At 45.2% G+C, this 24,924-nt stretch overlaps 1 protein-coding gene across 4 annotated transcripts in view; it reads right to left on the minus strand.

Annotated features, from left to right (window-relative positions):
• Positions 1 to 24,924, minus strand: part of LARS2 (leucyl-tRNA synthetase 2, mitochondrial) — a 166,330-nt gene that overhangs the window by 25,190 nt on the left and 116,216 nt on the right. For all 4 annotated transcript variants that reach the window (XM_070577158.1, XM_008538140.2, XM_008538142.2 and 1 more), the window contains exons 13-17: positions 23,175 to 23,273; positions 20,032 to 20,169; positions 6,370 to 6,470; positions 3,296 to 3,478; positions 1,540 to 1,709 (exon numbers count right to left, since the gene is read on the minus strand). In XM_070577158.1, coding sequence (XP_070433259.1) covers positions 1,540 to 1,709; positions 3,296 to 3,478; positions 6,370 to 6,470; positions 20,032 to 20,169; positions 23,175 to 23,273 — 691 coding nt within the window. The remainder of the gene's footprint in view (positions 1 to 1,539; positions 1,710 to 3,295; positions 3,479 to 6,369; positions 6,471 to 20,031; positions 20,170 to 23,174; positions 23,274 to 24,924) is intronic.

Here is a 24,924-nt window from a genome sequence, read left to right on the forward strand (position 1 = left end):
TTTAAAATCAAGGTCAGTGTTGTTTCCACCATTAGAGACTGCCCTCTTCCCCCTATCTGGGACGGTGTTGGCTCCCGTAGCAGGCAGGCAGGACCCGCTGCCGAGCGCACATCAAAGAACAGCCCCCAGGAGATGGGGTGAAGGCCGCCACTTCTCACGGCTCCCTGACTTTGGTCCAAAGGAGACTACGAGCACGTGGGATGAGGTTAGCTGTACTTTCAAACATACAGTCCACATGAGAACACTAATATGATTTGTCAGCTTTCTCCTGTTTGTGCGCTTTTCAATTTTGACCATGAGCAAGAACATAGAAAAACAGCACATCTTTAAGATGTCAAGAGTTCCCAACTTGTTGAAATAACCCAATTCTATTATCTGACAGAAGAGAAGAATTTGCCAAATCCAGAGAGAAAATATGCAGTATGAAAACAATCCTTCAGCATCACTCAGGTCGCTGACTTCAGTTCTGTGAGCTCCCTTTCTCCACATCAGAACACACAGGACGGAAATAAAGCTGAAGAAGTGTCACCAAATGAGACCATGCTGGACCCAGGGCCACTTCAGGTTATACCCAGAGAGGAAAAGCTGCTCCTCCTTCAAGGGCATCAGTTATCAGAGTCTAGATAAGTGACCTGGGCAGACTTTACAAGTTTGAATCAGCACATCTTAAAAAAAAAAAAAATCAGACTAAGGAACATTTAGGGTGTCTGGTACCCATTTAAAAAAGGCTTCAGATTTCCTAAATGCTTTCCTTCAAAGAAGGAACATATGGCATTTTTTTCACAAAGTTCCTATAAAGGCATATGTCACTATATTATAGTGGACTTCTGGATAAAAAAATTTAAAGGGATTTGTTATCACTGAAGAATCTTTTGAAATGATTTAGACAATAATATACTATTCTCTAAGAAGCCAACATGAATAAACCATTTATCTGCAAAGATTAACCCACAGTAACTCATATGGATATTGTATAACAAAGTAACTGAGCAGGAAAGTCTCTGCTATGCTGAGCGCCAGGGAGCTTGGATGCTAGTCTCTGCTCAGTTCCTCACTAGCTGTGTGACTTTCCTCCAGAAATTTAACCTCTCTGTGCCTCATTTTTGTCCCCATCTGTAAAATGAGGAGGATAAAGAGGAGAGTCTCTTCACGCCCCTTTCAGCTCTAAAATTCTGTTTCTATTAACGTAACAAATGTGGTGCGTCATCAGCGTGATTCTGAATTTGGTTCTCTGCCTGGATGTGTTAAATATGGAAACAATGGAAGGTGGACAGCTTCCTGAGATCTGGGATGGACAAACGGGAGATCTCATTAGAGGGAGTCATGTTCTGCGAGCATCTCTTTCCATTAGAACGTTTGTACTGTTGCTCCACCTTGGTGAAATGTCTACAGTAGTAAGATAGTTAATCAAGGCAGGTGGGGCCACCCAAATAAGTAAGGAAGAAGACCCAGAGTGGCCCACCCCAAGGCAAGGTGGCCCACAGAGACCACGAGTGCTCCGTTACAGAAACAACCAGTGGCCCCCGGAAAGTTTCTGACCTGAGAGATGACCGAGTTCTTGTATTCCCAGAGCTTCCTGGCCTCGGCTTTCTCCTCATCGCTCAGCAGCTGAGGCCTGGGAACCTTCCCAGAAGCCCTGGCCTCAATGAATCGGGTTGCCAAGGACCACAGACGCTGCTGCCATCTCAGCACCCCAGGGAGAGCGTCAGCTGAGTTCAGTGTTGGTAAATGAGAAAGAGAAAGAGAGACACGTGAGAATGACTGATTTGGTTATACCTAAGAAGGAAGAGCACCAGTGAATTGCAGAGATACTTCATGGTGCCCTGATGGATTTCTCCAAAGGAAGGCTGAAGGCTCCTCCCTGGCTTCCAGTGTGTGGGAACTCAGAGCAGGACTGACTCCATCATCTCTCAGAGCTTCGGGTATGCAGAGCACCGGGTGGTAGAGCTAAGCAACGTGCTGCCAGCCAACTGTCACTGGCCTACGATGAGCTTAGAAGCTTGGGCCAGGATATGTATCAGTGCCCTGCCTCCTCGGTTAAGGAAGCTTGCTGTGACAAAAATGTCCGTGGAACTAACAACGTGCTTGGAGACACAGGTGACTTACCCTGGCGCAAGTTCCTCATCTCACGTGGATGGGTAACACGCAGCAGCAGTGTTCTGCAGACCACACTTGGAGCCGCACTGCTGTACAGCATGAGGTGTTTTAACACATCCCTGTCCTCACTGGATGTGTGTGTATTACATATTTCAAACACAGTCATCAAACCTAGTTGCTAATCTGATCTTCTCGAGAAGCTGAACAGCTTCAAATGGTGACCCTGGGTCACATGGCTAGCCGAATTAGGGCCAGTCCAGGCCTTTTACTCTTTGTCTCTAAACTAGGCATTCTAAAGCCTGGATACACAGCAGGACCTTCTGGAAGGCTTGTTAGAAACAGATTCCTGGAGCCCATCCCTCAGAGAGGGTTGGGAACCAGCAGCCGCACCTGAATGTCTGTTCTTTCTAAATCCCCAGTGATTCGAATGCCGCTGGTTCTAGGACTGGCATCTGTGACCACACGTCTCATTAGAAATGGTATGTTGAGATAAATGGTGATCCCAGGCATCTGATTTTTTCTTCCTATAATACCACTTGGGGCAGACCACATGAAGGAAAAGGGAATGACTGTTGGACAGGTCAGTCTAGGATATCCATGTACCCGAGATTACTTTACCTCCTGCCATTTTAGATCTAAACAACCCTGGAGAGACAAATGTCCCCTGAGGGGGCTCTGGAGGCTGCTGTGGGTGACGGAAGAGGTCACAGGTAACATCAGAACCAGGCCCCAGGAGGGGTTTTCTAGATTGGTGAGGGATGATGACACTGTTCTAGAAAAAACCTTTCTGGGGAGATCAAGAAAGGACTACAGTAGGCCCAGGAGTAGCATGGAAGCTGGTCTGTCTACAAGGAAATGTTCTCAAGGTGGGGTCCTCATAGAACCCGCATCAGAACACCACAGGCTCGTTAAAGGCAGGCTCCTGGGCCCCATGCTGAGGGCTGTGTCAGCAGGGCAGGGGTGAGACTGCGAGTCTGCAATCACAAGGAGCTCCCCAAATGATGCTGAGGCTCCCCGACAGCTGAGGACACTGGTCTAGGAATGGGACAGGATGTTGGACAAACTACTCCTCGCTTCATGGAGCTGATTCCCAGGCTCCTCTACTACTGTCTCCAGCACAGACATCTCCTTCCGCAGATTCCTCCACCGTCCGAGGCGGATCCCAAAGGAGGCAGGCCAGTAAGGGGAAGGGACTTACTCTTCACATCCCACAAGATGTCCTTCTCAGGAGGGGCGGCAAAGAGCAGGTAGAGCCGGATGGTGTCGAGGCCGTACTGCTCCACCACCTCCTCGGGGTCCACCCCATTGTGTTTGGATTTGCTCATCTTCTCCCACGTCACCTCCAACTTCTCTTTCGTTTCTGCATAAACAGGAACAGAACCTAGACCCCCAAAAAATTCACAGGTATGGTATGTGAGATTCTGAATTGATTCTATAACACTGTATTCAATAAGAAAATACTGGGTGAGCAACTACGAGTGTCCATTTGAAGAATCTCACCAATTCACTTAATATGCCTCTTTCTCTCCTTCTATAGTATATGATAAAAATTGTTTTTCTTTTTCTTTTTTTTTTTTTTAAAGATTGGCACCTGAGCTAACAACTGTCGCCAATCTTTTTCTTTTTTTTTCTGCTTTATCTCTCCAAATCCCCCCTGGTACATAGTTGTATATCTTAGTTGCAGGTTCTTCTAGTTGTGGGATGTGGGACGCCACCTCAACGTGGCCTGACGAGCAGTGCCATGTCCGCACCCAGGATCCGAACCACCTGAAACCCTGGGCCGCCACAGCGAAGCACGTGAACTTAACCACTTGGCCACAGGGCTGGCCCCTGTTTTTGTGTTTAAATAAATGAGGGCCATGTCCCACCACAAATCTTCCTTTCATCAATATATACTAGTTGTAATGGGCTGTGCCAGCTTTTTCTCCACTGCAAAACATGATGAAGAAATTTCCCCCTTTATAAAAGTAAATTACTTGTATACAAAAAATGAAAGTAAAAAAGGATAAGAAAGACTCGCATACATTGCTGTTTTGTTTATGGCTTCAGGGTCTCCTCTGGAAGCTGGCAGCTGACTAGTCAGGGTCTCAGAGCAGCAAAGCACCCTGAAAGGTCACTTCACCTCGAGGCCTGCTCCCCCGTCCATGCCATAGTCACCAAAACATGGTCTTGCACTATTGGGGTCCATGGAGTTAACTCACTGGGCTCACACTAAATGTGCGTCCCTTGGCGGTGCTGGCCTGCCACACCACATTCTTTGACACGTCTCCGCCTCACCCACACACCACTGGTCCAGATGGTGCTGATGGAGGAGGCCTTCAATGGCCATGTCTGGATGAGGTGACCTTGTTGCCAAGCTCCAGTGGCTAGGACCAGGAAGGACATCTCATCAGGCCAAGCCTCTTTCTCAGGAATTGGAACTAGAGATGGAAACTGTTTCGATGTTGTTGAGCACTGGAACTATAAGGTCCTAGGGAGATGGGGCAAGACTTGGCACTGTGGCTCCTCAAGGTCACTCTGTAAATGAATTAGGGAGAGCTGAATTCAAGCCTGGCAGAGGAAGGATCAGACAGAAGAACAGACAGAAGCAGGAAGAGACACTAGAGGCTCGAGAAAGAGGAGGCCAGAGTGGCTTGGTGACTCCCTCCGTGCCAGGAGGCCCGAGTGTACCTCCTGCAGTGGAGTTTGGGTGATGTCCCTATATCCCTGTGCTAAACCCACCTTTGGGTGGCTTTCTGTTTCTTCCAGGCAAATAATCCCTGACTCCAACAGCAACCAAACTCCCAATGGATGGTGTATCTACCTAAAAACCAACTCTGGACTTCACAAGAGGCACACCCACGAAGTAGATGGAGGCCTGCCCTTGCTGGTCCAAGTACGCTCACTCAGGGCGCCAGTCTGCATAGGAAGGGAAACGATGTCCATGACACGGCCTGGCCCCAGACATCAGAGCAAAGGGAGACTGAAGTCCTGGAAGATGTTCTATGCCGGCTGTGGTGAGGCTCAGGGAACCACTGCCTCCCTACCCCACACACCCTCTCCAGGCTGCAGCAGGCCTCTATAGCCCCATTGTGCGAATTAGGAAAAAGGCATCTTTCTGGGCAGAGGAGCTGAGAAGTTAGAAACAGGTGCCCTCTTTTGGCAGACGTAGCCCTGAGGTGTACAGTTTGGCAAGTGGCTGGGATTTCAGGCTCTGCTCACCCCTTGGCTGGGTGCCTTTGTGCAGTACACAAACTGCTCAGCTATACATGGCAGCCCTGCCCACAACACAGAGAGTACTTCACTACCAGCCGAAACTTGTGTGCCCCGGGATTTAGCTCCTTTCCCCTCTGGCCTATGTTGGAGAAACAATGCCAATTCCTGCTTCTCCAGCTTCTTGCTCTCCCATAGACCAGAGTGCCCATTCCAACACTGATATATCACTGTGTTAATTAGGTAACTCCACCGACTGCTTCCACCGGAACCTTCTCTCCAGTGTTTGGTTTGGGAGTCTGCCCACCATGTAAGGGCTGCTGGGTTTACTGCATCTCACCCGTCATGCACCGGGTTTTGAAAATGTAATGGCCATAGTGCTGGGGGTTTCTCACAGCTGCCTCCATAGACTTGCCTCTCCCCACTTTCTAACATGCTGTTTATTTGTATGCCGGGTGCACATGATCCATCCTCACCACACCCCCTAAACATCCGGCAGGAGGAACTAGTATCTTTGAGGATGAGTGAAAACAGAGCAGAAGGAAAAGGCTTGGGAAAGCTGGGGGAGCAGGGAAGTCCAGGGAATCTGGGAGAGGTCCCTACCAGGTGAGGGCCAGACAGCTACTCTGGGGTGCTGTGGGAGTAAGTACAGCGGTGGCCCCCGAGTTCTGAAATGCCCTCTAGACCAGTGGGGAGAAAGGCTGGGAGTACCCCAGTCTTGGAAGAATGTCTCTTGGGTCCAGGGGCTCTGTCCCTGCGACGGGCTGTCAAACACAGGCTAGGAGAGGAGGTGATATCTGAGTAGCCTCTATGTTATATACAAATGAAAACCCTGCCAGAAGCTGAACTGACACAAGCTGGATGGCGATGGGGCTGAGGAGCAGACAGCCAGCCCCAGCCCCAGCCCAGCTTTCAGAGGGTGCTGGCCCAGAGCAAGCTGAGGCTTCGAGACCAACAGGCCAGCAGGTCCCTTTCCTGGATTCTGCCCCCAGCTAGGGCCTTGCAGTGTATACTTGCTTGCTCAATGGCTCTCAGGCCTGGCCTTAGTTCTCTGTGAGTCCCTGGATGGGCCATTCTTACCTGTGAGATCTACTTCCTCTCTCTGTACATACTGTCCAGACGGTAGGCGAAATGTTTGCCCCTTGATAAGGCCTTGAGCCAGCAGCTTATGAAAAGGCTCTCTGGGAAAAGATAACAGGAAAACACAACTGGTGGGGTTGGGATTCGAAGCATCTAGAAAAGAGCAATACAAACCTGACCAGCTGATGGATGCAGTCCATTGTCCTTTCTGAAAACAGGTAGGCTGACCAATGCCGCCTGTACACCCAACTTGAACAAATGGCTCCTTATAAATAGGAGACAAGAAAATTAAGTCAAATCAGCAGGTATTAACTACTTTCCATGGCGGTGAAGTGGAAAGAGCACCACGCTTCAGATTTGGAAGGCCGGGGTTTGCACCTCAGTTCTGCTTCTCAATGAATTCTCTGACACAAGGCAAGTCACTTACTTGTTCTTAGCACTGGTGTGCTCATCTGTAAAACGGAGGTAATAAAAATCTGCCTCAAAGGGGTGTTGGGAAGGTTAAATGAAATGATTACAGGAAAATACTTGTGAATTTTAAAGAACCACACAAACATCAGCTACCTGCTGAGTCCAGCGTGTGGAAGGGCTCAAGAAGACACAGAGGTCTAAATGGGGCTCTGTTCAAGAGGGTACTTGACTCCTTAACCTTACACACAGTGTCTGCTTACAGTGCTTTTAATTTTTTTTTTTTTGAGGAAGACTGGCCCTGAGCTAACATCTGTGCCCATCTTCCTCTACTTTATATGTGGGACTCCTACCACAGCATGGCTTTGCCAAGCGGTGCCATGTCCACACCTGGGATCCAAACTGGCGAACTCCGGACCGCCGAAGTGGAACGTGCGAACTTAACTGCTACGCCACCAGGCCTGCCTCCTTTTAAATTTTTTAAATCATACAAATTACATATGAATATACCCTTTCAGTTCAAATTCAAACATTACCCCCTTTTTTCTAGGCCTCCTCCTCTCTGAGGAGGCGTTTTTTATTAATGGTTTGGTGACTAACCCTGGAAAAGTCTGGAGACTTTTTCTAATGCTTTTGCCATACAAACACGTATATACAGGTACATGGCTTAACAGATTTTTTTCTTTGGATTTAAATAAATGGGATCATAATGTACATATTACTTTGTGGTATTTCATTTAACAATCTGAATGGATTTTTCCACAACAGTCCATATAGATCTATCTCATTTTTAAAGTTATTTAGTATTCTATAGGATGGATGGTTTTATAATTTATTTATGGTGCCTATTTTTTAAAAAGTAGTTTTGGTCACACGCTTACTGGCTAAATAGTGAAATATGAACTTTTTTTCTTAGGAGGACAAGTAGAGGTTGACCCTTATACTGAAATTACTTTACTTCAGATTTTAAATAGTTTATTCTGAAGAATCCACCTGACTCAGTTTTGAAGCATGGGAGCAAGAGCTATTCCAGGGGCGAAGAGCGATCTGTGGAGACGCCTGCTGATAACGTGTACGTATTTCATATTCACAAAGACCGCGGTGGGAATGTCCACAGGCGGGAGACTGAGTGATGTTCCCCATGAGCGTCACCAGCAGCACGACAGCCCTCTCAGCATACAAATCCTTTGGTGCTTCAAGTTCACTTACACAGGGGGGCTTTTATTGAGAGGTTCAAAACACCAGTGACTTCAAAGAGCCCAAACAGGCCACAAACCTGGCTCTAGTGGTGTAGGTAGGAGCTGGCTTTGCTAACTTAACAGGACCTTATTCCACATACGAGGCTGTCCCATTTAGATGAACTCTGACACTGGGTAAGGCCTCTGGACAGGCCTCTGATTACTATACTGTGTGGTTCCTGTCATAACAGCTGTGCGGACAGAGATGGTTCAAAGGAAAGTTTCTAGTGGATTCTGGGGAGTGGAGGGGAACAAAGGGATTGACTGGGAAAGACATGACGGTCAGCTAGGTAAAAAGGATTCCTGGTCTTTGTATTTTAAAATCTTGTTATGAGCATGCATGTGTACATGTGTGTGCATGTGTGTTTGGGGATGGTTGGGGACAGAGGGGGATATTTTACGAGGTGGAAAAGATACAATATATTTAATGTTCAAATGAAATTGTAACACATAGTTTTGAGACCTCATTCAAATTATTCAGTGTCAGGCCGGCCCCATGGCTGAGTAGTTAAGTTCTCGTGCTCTGCTTCGGCAGCCTAGGGTTTCACTGGTTTGGATTCTGGGTGTGGACATGGCACGCCTCATCAAGCCATGCTGAGGTGGCATCCCACATAGCAGATCCAGAAGGACCAACAACCAGAATATACAACTATGTACTGGGAGGCGAGGTGGTGGGGGAGAGAGAAAGGGAGAGAGAGGAGAAGGAGAAGGGGGAGGGGGAGGGGGAAGGAGAGGGGAGGAGAGGGAGGAGGAGGGGGAGGAGGGGGAGAGAGAAGGGGAGAGAGAGGAGATGGAGAAGGGGGAGGGGGAGGGGGGAGGGGGGAAGGGGGAGGAGGGGGAGAGAGGAGAAGGAGAAAGGGGGAAGGGGGGAGGAGGGGGAGGAGGGGGAGAGAGAAAGGGAGAGAGAGGAGAAGGAGGAGGGGGGAGCAGGGGGAGGAGGAGAAGAAGAAAAGAAAAAGATTGGCAACAGATGTTAGCTCAGGTGCCAATCTCTAAAAGAAAAAAATATTCAGTGTCATTCAGTGTTACAGGGCGCATCCAGCACACTACCATGTTAATTTGGAAGAAATTCCACATATGTGTGTGCACAAAAATAAGTAATCACACCATTGTTCACACTCTAAAATTTATCCTAATAATAAACTCTTTTGAGTCACAAAACTGCCTTCCTTCCACCTCCCCCAAGACATCCTGGCAAAGTCACAAGCGGCAGAATGATGTCTCTTTGTGCCACAGTTCACGTCCCAGCAAGATTCCCAGAAAATGTGAGCCCTTTACATAGAAAGATAGGAGAAATCATTTAAAAATCATGCACTTGGATCTTATGTTGCATTTTACTAGGGAAGCACCTTGGAGAAGGAGCAACAGTGTCTGTGGTTCCGTTTTTCAGGAACGCTGGCACAGATGCCACAAGGAGCCTTGTGTCCTCAGGCCACACAGGCCCTATCCAGGGCAGGTCAGAGTTTTGAGCCTAGGGACCCAGGCCCGCATTTTCCTCAGGAAGCTCAGAGAACTGCGGCCCAGACACCGAGAGTGCGGTTTTCTCTAGCATCAGCCGCCATCTACCTTTTGGTGTCTTCTCACTTAAACACACTTGCTCCTCACAGAGGTCACATGGACACTTGGTTGTTCCCAGAATGTGCCAGGCTCCCTGGGACTGGGTACCCTCTGGCAGGAATGCCCATCTCAGCCTGGGTTCTTGGGGAAACGTGGACTCACCCTTCACCACTGAACTCAGGCATTCCCTTTGCTGGTGGCCACCCCTGTCCCCTGCACACAGTCCTGTTCACAGAGCTCCGGGCTCTCCTCTGTGTCCCACAGGGTCTGGCACACCCCATCATGAAGAGTGTGACCAGGCTGTGTTGTGATTACGTCACAAATACTGGTCCATCCCCTGCCCTACAGCCATCCTGGCAAGGACTGTTCTCTCATTCTTCCCTCTATGCCTAGCAGTTAGCACTGAGCCCAGTGGGCGACAGGCTCTTTAAAAATGTTCAAAACACGGATGGATGCTTGAACAAATGTGAATGAACAGACAGATGGATGGTGGGATGGAAGAAGACGACACTAGGTGTTTGCTGTTGCTGGCTCCTGAAGCAGTTTTGCTTTCCATCCAATTTGAGGTGGGACCTGGACTTCACCTCAATACATAAACAAGACAACAACAGTTTTAAAACAAAAGAAGAAAATCACATGGCTACTTTTTATTGGGCAGGTGAAGGAAGAGACTAGATATGCATGCATTTAAAAGCACAAAGCAAACTGAGCTAGTGTTCCACAAGGAAGGGACGCCTCCCCGCATCCCCTATGGAGCATCACTGAGCATCAGTGGGCTCCATGGGGCTGACCTGTGCTCATACTCAGGGTGCAGGTTTTTCAGTATTAGTTCATCTTTTAGATTGGAATCTTCCTCAAATAATTCTACATGCTGCTGCCTGACACAAAAGAAACAGACCGCAACCTTTCCCTGCTGTGCTCGGTGCCAGGAGGATGACTCTGCTGTTACTGTCTTAGGTGCCGGTGTCCCTGAACCTGTGTTTGAGGTTTTTTCCTCTTGGATCTCACTGTGAGTACATGGCTTTGGTAACTCTTCAGAGAAATAAAAAAAGAAGTCTTTGGGATGAAAGAAAGGAGGGAATAATCTGGATCCCAAAGATAAAGAATAGGATGATCAAAGCATCAAGTGGCATTAAGCCTCCAGAAAGGGCAGGGGAAGAAACAGGAGTCCTGTTCTGTGCTTGCAGTTTATCAAGAGGAACAGCGCTGCCACCTTCTGAGAAGGGACAGAACTGCACCCTGCCAGCATCTGACCCTCCCTCGGCAAGTCTGCCTAAGGCTGCACTCCTCAGGCCTCGCTTTTACAGTCTTTTTTTTGAAAGTAAACTTTTTAATGAAGTACAGCACACATGCTGAAAAGTATATAAATCCTAGAGGTAAAATCTGACGAATTTTCACAACATAAACACACCTGTGTAACCAGCACCCAGGTCAATGACCGGAACGTGACCAGCCTCCTGAGCCCCTGCTGCCCACTTCCAGACACTGTCTCCCCACCATGGTCACCACCAGCCTGGCGCCAACACCACAGATTAGTTCTGCCTGTTTCAAACCCACTTCTAACCCTCCCAGAATGAGGGGTCCCCAGGGGGAGGTCCACATGGGAGGTTCTCCCCACAACTGGCAGGCGTTCCCTCTCAGATAGCAGGGCACCCAAACCAGGGCCCGCTAGTGAAACGAGCGGGTCTGAATTTCTGAAAGTCGGCAACACCACTTGATAGCCGAAGCTCACCTGGGCTGTCTTCTCCCAGGGGTGAGGCACTGCAGGGGCCATCTCAGAAGGACCCTCTAGAGCAGGGATGGCGAGACTTGGCACGACGGCCCCAGTGCCCTGGCCTACCGCCACCCAGCCATCACCGATCCACGGCACACTCCTGATTCACTCAGACTGAGCCCCAGAATTCTTCTTAGTACCGCATTCCCAGGAAGCAGAGTTACCATGTGAAATTTATCATTGATTTCTTCAGGAGGCACTTGCTAAGTGCCTACTATGTGTCCAGCGCTGAGCCAGGCATTGGGGACATCACAGTGGGAGCCAGCTTATTTGCTATCACTGAACCAAACCAATGCCCGACCATTCTCCGAGCTGTGAGGGAAGAAAAGAAAATCTAACCATAGCTGAAGATCAGCTCCTCCCAAATCAGGTCCAAATTCCTCAGTGTGGCCGTCAAGGACTCCTCTCCCTCCCTTTTCACTTCCTCCGTTCTTTCCACATGTTGCCCATATGTGCTTCCATGTCCTCACTCACACTGTTCCCAGAGGTACTATCCAAATTGCCCATCTGACAAAACGCTACTCTTCCTTCCAGGCTCGACACAAATGCCACCTCACTGGGAAGGTGTCTCAGGCCCTCCTGGTCGGACTTAGTTGCTCTTTCCTTGTTGGTGTGTCCAGCGTGTACCTTTAGCTGCATCTGCCAGATATTCAATTTTATTGTGTATTCAGGTGAGTTGCTTCCCTGTCTGCTTTCCTCCTGTGAGGAGCAGGAGGAGGAAAATCCTCAAAGACACTTCCCAGCGCCTAGTTCATAGCAGATATATTGTATAATTATATTACTTATAAATATAAATTATATAATTATATGATATATAAATGTTAACTGGTTTGAAGCAAATCAAGTATTTCCATGAATGAAGAAATAAACCTGACAGCGACAGAGGTGAGGACAAGAGAAGAAGGAAAAAAGAGGCGGATGAAGGCAGGCACCAGATGCTATAGCTTCCGGTTGGGGCCAGGACCTTTTTGCAGGGAGAGGTTCGCTGAAAGATTTCAAGCTCGAAGGAAGGTCCCAGGAGCAAGGGAATGAGAGCGGCATTGCACAGCGGGGAGGGCGCCTCATTCCCAGTAGTCCCCCTCCACTCTTCCCGAGCGCAGGGAATGCTCCACAGGGCTTTCGGCCTCTGGTTCTCACTCTCCTGGCTGAAGCTGGCCACATCCACCCTTATGTGTAGTTTAGCTGCACATAAATGAGGAGTCACACTTCTTAATTCATTCAACATGTATTTAAGCAACAACTGGGTGCAGAGCACCCTGCAATTAACCAGAGAGTTTATGGTAAAATGGGCGGCCCAAGACATGCTCATAAATAACCATCAACACCACAAGGAGGAGGCCCTAAGTGTGACATGGAGATGCACAGTGCATGGGAATGGGGGTCAAGGGGACGTCAAGGGCCCTGCTGGACTTGGAACCCAGCCCTGCTGCAGCAGAGATCACACCACACTGCCAAGTTCATTATTAAGATTCACAACTGGTATAACGTATCTCCCATTTGTTCATTCATTCATTCGCTCAACAAGTGGCACTTGGGAACAAACTTGCAAAAGCAACTGAGTTATGCGTTCATCACAGGACTATGAACAGCAGGGGCTTTACAAGAAAGGTAAAAGGCTGCAACTCTAACCCACCTACAAACCCTTCTGACCCGGGGACTGTCAAAGATGGGAGCGTTGTGCAGGGCCTCGATTTGTGCTCTTTTTTCTGAGTCAGCTTTCCTCTTACTCCTTCAGCACCACTGCTAGAGGTGGATTACGCCTGCGTGCACTGCAGCACAGCTACATGCAAGCAGAATGAGGAACAGTGATGGAAGCTTCAGGGCTTCCGCGATAGTCTGGACCGCAGAGTCAGAAATTACAACACTTGATACCTGCTGGTCATTGAAGGCCACCTTTGTCCCACTAAGAAGGAAGAAAGAAAGAAGAAAGGCAGGAAGAAAATGAGAGGGAGAGCGAGGTGAGGCAGGTTGCTAAGTATGCAATAAACAAGGGAATTCAGAACATAGATTGATAGGCTATTTTAAGTGCCTTTGTAAAAATCACTGCATAGAAGGAATGTACCAACCAAGATGTGGCTACAAGAATCCCAGGACTCATCAGAGTGCTAACGAGTCACTGTGGACAACATTTCCCTACTTATGAAGCCCTAGACAGGTTGCTGCCCACTCTCCTGATCTGCTCAGGTGGCTACTACGTAGATCTAGAAAGAAGGAAACAGAAAGCTGTGGATCTCTGAAAACAGTCTCTAACTTGGACTTCTCAGACTAAATTCACCTTCCTCTTTTTCTTGGCCCTGTGCCTAGACTATCACGTTCACATAAGCAGCCAGTTTCTAAGTATTACACCATGGCTCATTCTTTTTTTTTTTTTTTTTTTTTTTTTTTTAAAGATTTTATTTTTTCCTTTTTCTCCCCAAAGCCCCCGGGTACATAGTTGTGTATTCTTCGTTGTGGGTTCTTCTAGTTGTGGCATGTGGGACGCTGCCTCAGCGTGGTCTGACGAGCAGTGCCATGTCCGCGCCCAGGATTCGAACCAACGAAACACTGGGCCGCCTGCAGCGGAGCGCGCGAACTTAACCACTCGGCCACGGGGCCAGCCCCACACCATGGCTCATTCTTAAATGTCACCATTTCTATTTCCTAGCAGCCAGCCAGTAGCATAGAAGGAGGCCTCATTAATACGGTGAGACCCAAGTCAAGCTTCTCTTCTCTTCCTTCCTCTTTTCCCGACAGCTCTGTTTCAGGTGTGATCAGAGAAACAGGAAAAAGCTCCGTGGACTGGGGCCTGCTGAGCTCTCGCTGGGCAGCAGGCGGTTGTTAACCCAGGAGAGGCTTCTGAGGGCCACCACTCTGCTGACCGCAAACTTCAGGGAGAATTTCAGTTCAGGGAATTTAGCGTCTCTCTGAGTCGTTTTAAAGAGCAACCACAAAAACTGACAAGATTCCCATGTTACAGGGAGAAAAGGCTTCCTTATCTCAGTTCAGCGGAGATGAGCTGAGGCACGTTTCCCCTGTAGTGCGCAGCTTCCACCCTAGTGCTGACGACTGAGTGCTGACGTCCAGCCAAAGCTGATGCCTACCCCATACCCGTGAATCCAACTGGGAGGCTCAGTGCACTTTCCTGCTTCAGAGTATTGACTGTAAATGACTTTGTTTTTCTGTTTATAAAGTTACATAATCATTGTAAAAAAATCTGGGAAAAAATCAGAAGTGCATTAAAAAAATAATAAAATCATCAGTAAGCTCTTCATCCAGAGAAAACTCCTGTTAACATGCTGGCATAATTTGTTCTACTCTGTTCTCCTGCACACACGTATATGTGTATGTATGTGCACGTACATATATACACAGAGATAACCAGACTTTACCCACAATTTTATCTTGCTTTTTTCACTTCTCATTCAGATGCATTTCTCCATGTTATTAATCAGTCTTCGTAACGTAATTTTAAGGAGCTGCACAAGAGTCCTCCATATAGATGGGCCATGCTTGACCCTTTCTCAACATTTTGGGGCATTTAAGTTGTATCCAAGTTTTTAACATGAACACTTTGGTGCATAAGTTTGCAGTTCTGATTGTTTGCTTAGGAAAGATTTCTGGAAGTGCAATTAGTGTGTCAAGAGTGTGAACAGTTTTAAGGCTCTCACTATACATCGCCAAATGCTTCTGAACAAGGGTGCTCCAAACCGCCCCCTGCAGTACGAGTGGTGTTTGCATCCCAGCCGCTCTGCTATACAGAAAACAGCACCTCAACGTGGTTTCACTTGTATTTCCTGGACTGCCCGTGAGGGAAAAATTTTACAGTATGTTTCTTCATTATTCATATATCTTCTTTTACAAATTTCCTGCTGACATTAATTCTGCCTTAATCTTAACTTGGTGTTTCAGACACACGACTAAGGCACTTGCTGTCCCATGTGGTGGCACACCTGACCTGGAGGCCGGCTTCTTATAAATGGTAAGGAGACCTTCTGAAAGCTCAAACTGCAAACCTAAACATACAAGTGATGAAAGAAAGGGCCAGGACTCTTTCAGAAAACAAGAGTGGTTACTAAATCCACATGAAACTTTCCTGTTTATATTTGAAGGAGTTTAACCAGAATCAGAGTGAAAGTGCTCAAAGGTGATGGAATTCCTAACATGTGATCATGGCCCCTGAGAACCAAAGGGGCTAGGTCTTTCGTCCACACTGCCAATCACTGGCCCAATGAGCAGAGGTCTTTGGACCCTCAGTCCAGATCTACTACTCGAGACAGTGGCAAGGGGCTGAGAAATGAAAACAAAAGTGGAATAGTTGCAGTCTCAAATCCCTCCTGAAATGACAATACTAATCAAAGGGAAGAAAGAAATACAAACAAAATTCTGATTTATACACATTTCAGAAAAAATAGCTAATAAATAAAGAGGAATACACATGTGGTCGACAGATCTCAATTTTTCCTCCTAAATCGGCTTGCTAAGGTTGTGTGGAGGCAGTCAACAATTCTAACTGGAGAATTCTGAATTATTCATCACCGAAAGTGGGTGATTTTCATTGCATTTGCGGCGGACTGGTTTACTAAAACACCTCTGATACAGAGGTAACACTCAGAGTGAGTTTTCAGCGGCTGTTGTTGCCCTGATAAGATTTAACATGAGTGATCCTGACAGCTGAGCCGAGACAGAGATAAGACGCCTCTCTGCACCTTCCTCAAACATCTCAGACTTTTGAGCACTAAAAATAAATCTCCCTGTTTTTTAAGGGAGGGTATGGAATAGAATCTTCCTGTCTTGTAAAGAATGAAAAAAACCCCAAAATACTGCACAGATATATTTCAATTTATACTTAAAGTTGATGGTAAAGCAAATTCCAGGTGTACCTGGAAACTTTGCAAATCAGAAATTCCTTTGAATAGAAACAAGTCATACCCCAAACTGTATTTTAAAAATTTTGTCAGAATGCTGCAAACCCTTTTTCTCCTCAAATACAGTTTTAAACCCCTGGGGAAAAGTCATAAAAGTAGCCAGGCCCTGTCCTAGATCTTAAAACAGCCATTGAATCACTTATTGACTCATTCTTTACTTCTACAAATAATTTTTCAGAGAAATGTGCCCCCCACTAAGGAGCCAGAAGTCATTTATGGTATTTGTTTCTAGACCTACATGAGAAGGAAATATTTCTCACGCTGTATTTGGTCTTTGTACTTAACCTCTATCCAATTCTCTCTATCCCAAGGAGAACCTTTCCTTTGAAGGATGTGAACTTTTATGTGTTTATATCAAGGGATTAAACTCATGTATCTAAACAAACATTCTCCGAGAATGAACGTACAATATCCATGATACTGTGACAGTAACAAGACACAGTTCCCATCCTCAAGGGTAAACTTTATCTAGTGAGGTAAAGAAGTTTCCATAGAGAAGAAATGCAAGGCAGAATGGTAAATCCTGTAACCCAAGGTACCAACATTTTCACTAATTTATCTACCTGACGATTAATGTTGCTAATGTGGTTAGTGTTCTTCTGATGCAGATCGGTTTATTGTTACACATGAAGGTCTCTGGGAGTAAGGAGAAGAAAATTATTTTAAGCATTTGATTTATATCCTAAATTACTTTTCTGACAGTAGACTTCTAATCTGTGTGTGCCTGCGTGAGGAAGCAGGTCTGCGCGCGGTGTGAAGCGAGGCACCTTTCAGTGTGCTTCATTTTAATGAAAATGCATTTTAGTCTGCGTTACACAGGTTTTAAAACTAAAATACTTTTTATCAACAATTTAAAAACACATATACTTTGACCCAGCACTTCCCAGTGTCAGAACTTGAACCTACAGATATGATCCCAAATACCTGCCAAGAATATAGATAGAGTCACTAGATATTTTTTTTTTGTAATAGCAATTGGAAAAAATACATGACAAATAAATTATGATATATTCATATGATGGAACATTATACATAAATTTTAAAAAATGGGAGATTTGTGCACAGTGATGTGGAAAGATCACCAAGATAATATTATTAAATCAAAAAAGCAAAATACATAAATATAATATCTGTATGTAAATTTTATATCGCACATTGTATGTAATATACATATATGTAACAAACATTACACATATATAAAATTTTAAAATGAGCATATCAACAGAAACATGGAGATACACAAAATATTTTTCTGAAGAAATCAAAAGAACCTTAAGTTGAGGAGAAGGGTGGAGGGTGGGGTACAGGGAGGGAAATTTCAATGTTCACTTTGCGCAGTTAAAAACTTTTAATCTTAGATGTATTACTTTTTTATTATTTTATTTTTCTACTGTTAATATAGGTTATCTGGAGAGATAATCAGATATGTTTTCCCCTTCTCTGCAATTAAAAATTACTCTAAAACATGTTCTATTAAAAAAACAAAAAACAAAACACAACTGAAAAAAAATCCCGGGAACTATGCTCCTGGCAAACAAGAGAGCCTGAACTATTGTCCTGATGAAAAACAAGTGAAAAAGCCAGAAAAGATACAAAACAGTTATTGTTTTAAATGCGTCTTTGAGCTGGCAAACTCTAAGAAATGAGGTAGAAATATATGTATTTTTAGACAAATAAGAACTATTGGATGAACCTTCACTAAAGGACATAAGAGATATTCTAAAGTATACATTTCAGATAAAAGGGAAATGATTTCAGATTTAAGGTCAGAAATGCAAGAAGGAAGAGTGCGAAAAGATATTAGTAAATATTTAGATTCCATATAATTCCAATTAAACTCCCAATAGATACCTCTGTGGAATTTGACAACTGAATCTGAAATTTATATGGAAGAACAAAGGTCCAATCATAGCCAAAATACTCCCAAAGAAAAAGAACAAAGTAGGAGGACCTCTCTTACTGGATATTAAGACTTCTAAAATTAAAATAACAAAACCAGTAAATAATTAGCACAGCAAAAGGCAAACAGATCAATGGATAGAATAAAGAGCCTATAAAAAGGCCCTTGCAATATACACGAAAACTTGATTTATGATGGAGCGGGCACTACAGATCAGTGGGGAAATGGATGGACTGTTCCGTTAATGGTACCGAGACACTAAAAGCAATAGCCGTAAAGGAAAAGATTATTAACATTTACTACATTAGATTTACAGTTTCTGTTCATCAAAAGATACCATAAAAATAAGCTAAGAGGTAGGAAAAAATACATGCAATACATACAGCTGAAAAAGGATTAGCATCCGGAATATTAAAAGAATTCCTACAATCAATAAAAGACAACCCAGAAGAAATAAGGGCAAAGGACACAAACAGGGATTTAACGGGAAACACAGAGATTCATGAACATATTAAAAACATGCTAAACCTCAGTAAGTAAGCAGTGTTTTTAAATTCAAATTTAAGTCACAAAGTGATCCATTATATAACACCAGTTTGGCAAAATTTAAAAAGTTCGATAGTACCAAATGCTGTAATGATGACGTAGAGCAATAGCAACCCTCATCTCTGCTAGTGCGAGCGTAGGTTTTACAGCTAATTTGGAACACACTTTGGTGTTCCTTAGTAAAGCTGAACACGTGCATACCCTATGATTCAGCAATTCTGCTCTCAGGTACACACTCAAGGGAAATGCTGACAGGTACGCCAGGAAACGTGTACAAGAGTGCTCACTGCAGTTCTGCTCATAACTGCACGAAGGAGTCCAACAACCATCAACGGTGGTATGGACACACAGTGAGTTCTGGACTAGAAATTCCGTTCCATGTAATGGGATACCATATAGAGGTGAAACCGAAACGAAGCACAACTCCATGCAGCAACATGCATGAATCCCAAAAAGCGATGAGTGAGGAAAGCAAGAGAGAACACGTGAAATACCATTCTACTTACATAAAGTTCAAACACAGGAAAACTAAACAATACACATTGTTTCAGAATATACACAGAGGCGATGAACTTATAAAGAAAAGCAGGAAAATGAATAATTCAAGATTGAGGACAGGGGTTAACTGGGGGAGGGATGGTGGTGTAGGAAGAGGGATGATATGATGGAGAGGGGCACCCTGGGTATTCTAAGGGACTGTTGAGCTCTATTTCTTAAACTGCAGAGGGGGTGCACGGATATCATTTTATTCTTTAAATTACATAATACACTAAACACATCCTTTATTTATATGATGTATTTCATGGGAAAAAAGCACACACACATTTTTCTGAACATAATAGGCAAGAGATGATAGGCCAATAGGAAAGGAATTTATCAATGGATGTACAATGTGATTGCCTAGCTTTTAATTCATTATATACTTTTATCATAGTGATTTATCAAGGAAGGATTCAATCAAGCTTAGAAATAGAGCTTACACAGAGGGACCAGATGATAAACATGACCTCACACGAGAAGCTATAAAAGCCATATAACATATGAACCACTCGCTCTTCTCTGCCTCACAAGTAAGAATCTCAATCACTTAACTCAGTTAAACAGAGAAGAGCTGAAGGCAAGATCCTCTGTGAGCACGCAGCCCAACGTGCTAGAACTGATTAAGCAAGAGAAACGCACTTCAAAGGGTGAAGGCTAACAACGACCTCTAAAAGTGTACTGGAAAAATAGAATTTTTCTGCTACATATATTTATCTTGCTTCGGAAGAACTGACACCTGCTTTAAGTTGGTGTTCACGGAACTGAATTCTTTTGCAAAGCAGTGTAAATGCTCACCTGTGTTTGACCATTTTTTGATCATGGCAAAAATGACTAAAGAATCTCGCATAGAACAAGTGCATGACAGCATGTTCTTTCCCGCCAATGTACAAATCCACAGGCATCCAGTAATCGGCCAAAGCTGCGCTAAAAGGGCTGGAAGAAAGAGAAACTGTCATTTTTTAAAAACCTGCTTTGCTAAAATCAATTAGACAGACCAACTATAATTTGCATATTCCCTGAAATACATTATGTTAGAGAAAAACAGTGGTTTTCTTTTTAAAATATAATAAGAGAAAAGCTTATATAACAAAGGAGAAAAAAATCAGATCAGTGTTGATTTATGATATTTATAAAAACTGTTTCAGAAGCTATTACTGACATATTTTAACAAAGGCAATTTTCATACAAAATGAGGGCAAGAGGAAAACATACCAGCCAAAAAAAGGTATTTCTGTAAAACGTGTATTTGAATATCTAGATTTATTTTAATTTTTATTACAATTAGATAACTGAGATTCTTGAGTTCTTACCAATAGAGGGCAACGTGGCACTTACAATGGAGATTAACATGCAGATGCTAAATGTTCATTTTAAAACAGAAATTCAATCTTATTTTTAAAAGCAGCCTTAAAATACAGATAGTCAGCAAGAGCCTATATATGGCCTCCTGAATGCAATGAGCATATTTAGAGTGACTGTCATAAAACAGCCCAACGACTCTCCCACCTAACAGACACTTTAGTTGACAGAGATCCTAAAAGGAAGGGGTCCCCATACTCCCCAGTCCTAATGGATGCCGGGGAGGAAAGGAAATGCCACTTCCCTCTATTTTCTGGCTGGGACTCGAGGGGGAGTGTCCGAAGGGTGCAGGGTGTATGTGTGTAAGTGTGTGTGCACGCCTGTGTGCGTGGCGGTGGTGGTGGGAAGTGATGCTGGCTGAGGACAGAGTTCTTAATCCCAAAGTAACACCCTCACTTGAGGTGATCCAGTGAAGGAAACCTTTGCCCTTGGAGAATCTGTACTCCATGGCTTCAGATATCTGTGAATTCTATTCCCCACGCCTCGAAGCACCTTTTTACCCCAGCAGGGACCTGGCTGGCTCCAGCTCAGCCTGGGAGTAACAGCCTGGTGCTTGGCAAGTAGGTTCATCTTAATATAGCTTGGTTTTCTCTCCTCCAGTCACTGTGCCAGAATTCTGGTAAAAAAAAATTTTTTTTTTGAGCAAGACTGGCCCTGAGCTAACATCTGTGCTCATCATCTTCCTCTACTTTTTATATGTGGGACGCCTGCCACAGCATGGCTTGAGAAGTGGTGCATAGGTCCCTGCCTGAGATCCGGCCTGGCGAACCCCTGGCCACCAAAGTGGAGCATGTGAACTTAACTGTTGTGCCACCCAGCCGGCCCTTCTGGTAAAATTTTAAAAAATGCTTTTCCGTTCTGAAAAATGGTTCCCTTGAGAAATCCAACTGCTCATCTAGGTGACAGAAAAGAAAGGGAAATCAAGGATGGTACTCGGCCCAAAAACAAGTTTGGGATAAATTAAGGAGTGACATGTTGAAAGGAGCTATAGCTTGGATCTGTGATCTAGCCCGGAAACCACACTAGTGAGAACTCCAGCCAGTGCGGAAACTGAGGGCAGCATCTTCTGAGGGAAATGATGCGCTCGTGGTATTCCCAAAGTAGGGGGCGGTGCAGGTCTCAAGATGTCTCTCTCTAGTCAAGGGTCCCATCACTGTAACTTAGAGTCTCCACCATCTGTAAGCAGGCTTTCCTTTGAAGCATTCGGAGAGGCAGAGAGCCTGATTCCCCTCCCATTCTAAGCCAGCTGTTACTAAGTGGAATGCACCAAAAGCCCCTTCTAGAAGGAAGACTCAGAAGGCCCCCTCTGTAGGTTAGCCGGGCCACCCTGGTGGTTCCCAGCCCCAGCAGACATCCTGCCTCTGCCGGCTACTGTTGACTCAGGATCCCACTCATGTCTAGATGGCCTGAACCCCAATTACAGAATTGCAATACTGCAGGGCGGGATTTGAGTAGCAGGAGAGCAGGAGCACCCATCTCACTATATTTTACAACCCAGGAAGAAAAAGGGGGCATTTGTCTAGGTGGACTGCAGGGGTTCAGGATGACAGTTCTCCCACAGACAAGAGCAAGCTGGCGAGGCCTCTGAAGCACGGGGCGTGTGCCTTTCCTGGGTCTGCATAGTTTTCCTTTCTCTCAGTCCCTCTCCTTACCTATCTGCCTACAGCTCTCTCTCCCTTATTCATGCATTCACTTTGGTCAAAGAAACACATGCACAGAGCAGAAAAGTCAAATAGGACTAGAAGGGTTATGATTTAAAACAGCAGTCTCCAGCACCTTCCTTCACCAACTCCCCTCCCCGAGGCCTATCCCTTAGTCACTTTTAATTCTTTTAGCTGTTTCCTCTGGCCATTATTAAAAAATATGTTTATATTCTTTGTTGATTTGTCAATTTAAAAATGATCTACTGACTATGTGGTGAGAGGTAAGGCTTCTCAGCTCCTCATACTCCCTACCTCCCGGTAGACTTATGGCATTATTTTCAGTTAAGTAAATAATATTACATCTTCACAATCACATAAATGCAGTTCACCGAAGGGCCAAGGAAGGTATTACAATAGCAATTCCTTCCTTTTTCTGTTTTTATTTTCCTTGTACTTGAGATTTACTTGGCTGTGAAGAATCTAATTTAATAATTTAACACACTCCCTTTACCAGAGTGAGCCTGTTTCAAGGAGCACAGCTGACCAACAGCTTCTAGCTGTCGCATCTTTGGATCTGCTCAGCGTTCATGCCAGCCCACGCTCTCCCAGAGGCAGGGGACCAGAGCAGAGGCATTTCTGCCTGACTTGGAACTCTCTGAAGGACAAGCTTTGCTCGGGGATTCCCACTGGCCTGGTTGGGACTTTCTCAGAGCTGTGCCACGATCTGAGGCTCTTCCTACCCAATCCTCTTTCTTTCCCCTTCTCCTTTCACAAGTGTTAGACCAGCATCATGGTCTAAGGACTCCTGCTCCCTCACCCCTTCATTCTTCATACGCATATCCCTCAACGAATCTCTTGCATGTCTAATTCCATCATGGTGTTTGCTTCTTGGACGACCCAGACTGATGCATGCTCAGTGAATGCAGCAGGGCTTACCTGTGAGCATTCTGAGGGTCGGTGTATCTGAAGTAGTACCAAGCAGAATCAACAAAGGTATCCATCGTGTCTGTCTCTCTCTGGGCTGCTCCCTTGCACCTAAGAAATAAATGAAGTTCATCAATTGTTTTCTTTAAAAAAATTTTTTTTTAAAGATTGGCACCTGAGCTAACAACTGTTGCCAATCTTCTTTTTTTTTTCCCTGCTTTTTCTCCCTAAATTCCCCCAGTATATAGTTGTATATTTTAGTTGTGGGTCCTTCTGGTTGTGTTATGTGGGACGCCACCTCAGAGTGGCCTGAGGAATGGTACCATGTCCACGCCCAGGATCTGAACCAGTGAAACCCTGGCCCACTGAAGCGGAGCGTGTGAACTTAACCTCTTGGCCACTGGGCCGGCCCCTTCTTTTTAAATTTTAATGCAGTTTTCCGTCAGCCTTTGAGGAAGCTATGACAATCAGTAAGAATTTAAAATGTCACAAGAACAATGCCACATCAAGAAAATTCAGAGAAAGCTCTCTTTTTGTATTGTATGGTACATGATGTTTTAAAGAAATTTACAAAATGAAAAATTTCAATCTTCAACAATTAAAAGCCTTATTTACCCACTTCTTTAACATGGCAAAAATCTAACAACCCAAAAGGAGAAGATAAGAGTGAGTGTCTCTTTTGCACGTTAACTTCTATTTCAGGCATGTCAAGATTGCTTTCTGCCAAGGCCTACTTTATGATGCTTATGAGGCAAACCAATTTATGAAGAGAAGTTGAAAACCAAATGTATCAAGATGCTATGCTGAAAAATGAACTTGGGTTTTTTTTTTCTATTTCTGCTTTAGGGTGAGGGGTGCAGAAATCCACTGGTGAGAGCTTAGGAGGATAAATCACCCTTGAGGCCCAAGGGCAGTGGTGTGCTGGTGCCAACTCATACCATCTTGTGAGAGTCAACTGTTAGTGTATCTTCCCACCTCTGTGAGAAGTGATGTCAAGTTGGTATCCTGAAATTAGTCCCAGTGGGAGTATGTATACCACAGAAATCAGCAAACACTACAAATCAGAAGCCCCCTCCAGAGAGCTATTTTTTTTTCTGCTTTTTCTCCCCATGTCCCCCCTGTACATAGTCGTATATTTTAGTTGTGGGTCCTTCTAGTTGTGGCACGTGGGACGCCGCCTCAGCGTGGCTGACGAGCGGTGCCATGTCCGCGCCCAGGATCTGAACCGACGAAACACTGGGCCGCCGAAGCAGAGCTTGCAAACTTAACCACTCGGCCACGGGGCTGGCCCCCAGAGAGCTATTTAATACACATTTACCAACACACCACTGCCTAAAGATAGGTTCCTTACAGAGGGTGAAGAGAGCTCTACTGTCCAAAAAAATGAATAAAGTGCGATACTCGGTGTGCAAAGGGCTGAAAAGAAAAAGCAATCCTCGTCCCAGGATGGAGTTGCCTGGGGAGGACCAGGGTTCCACAAGGGCCCAACTGCTGAACCGGTTTTGAAGCACGTTCTGTGAGACTGAAAGAACCGGGTGCCAAAAGCCACAACTTCTAGGAACCCAAGAAAGAATGCCCTTAGTCAAACCCAGCCTAGGAGGGGGCTCAGTCCCTTGAAGACCCCTCAAGGCCTGGATGAACAATGGATGGGTTGTATCAACTGTTAACAGGAACTCTTTGTGCCAGTGAGAAGCCACACAGTTCAGACTCCAGGGCCTCCCTTTTGAGGTATGGACGTGGGATCCACTCCTCCAAACGCTGC

The sequence above is a fragment of the Equus przewalskii genome, chromosome 15 (assembly GCF_037783145.1).
Source record: "Equus przewalskii isolate Varuska chromosome 15, EquPr2, whole genome shotgun sequence".
NCBI classification, from domain to species: domain Eukaryota; kingdom Metazoa; phylum Chordata; class Mammalia; order Perissodactyla; family Equidae; genus Equus; species Equus przewalskii.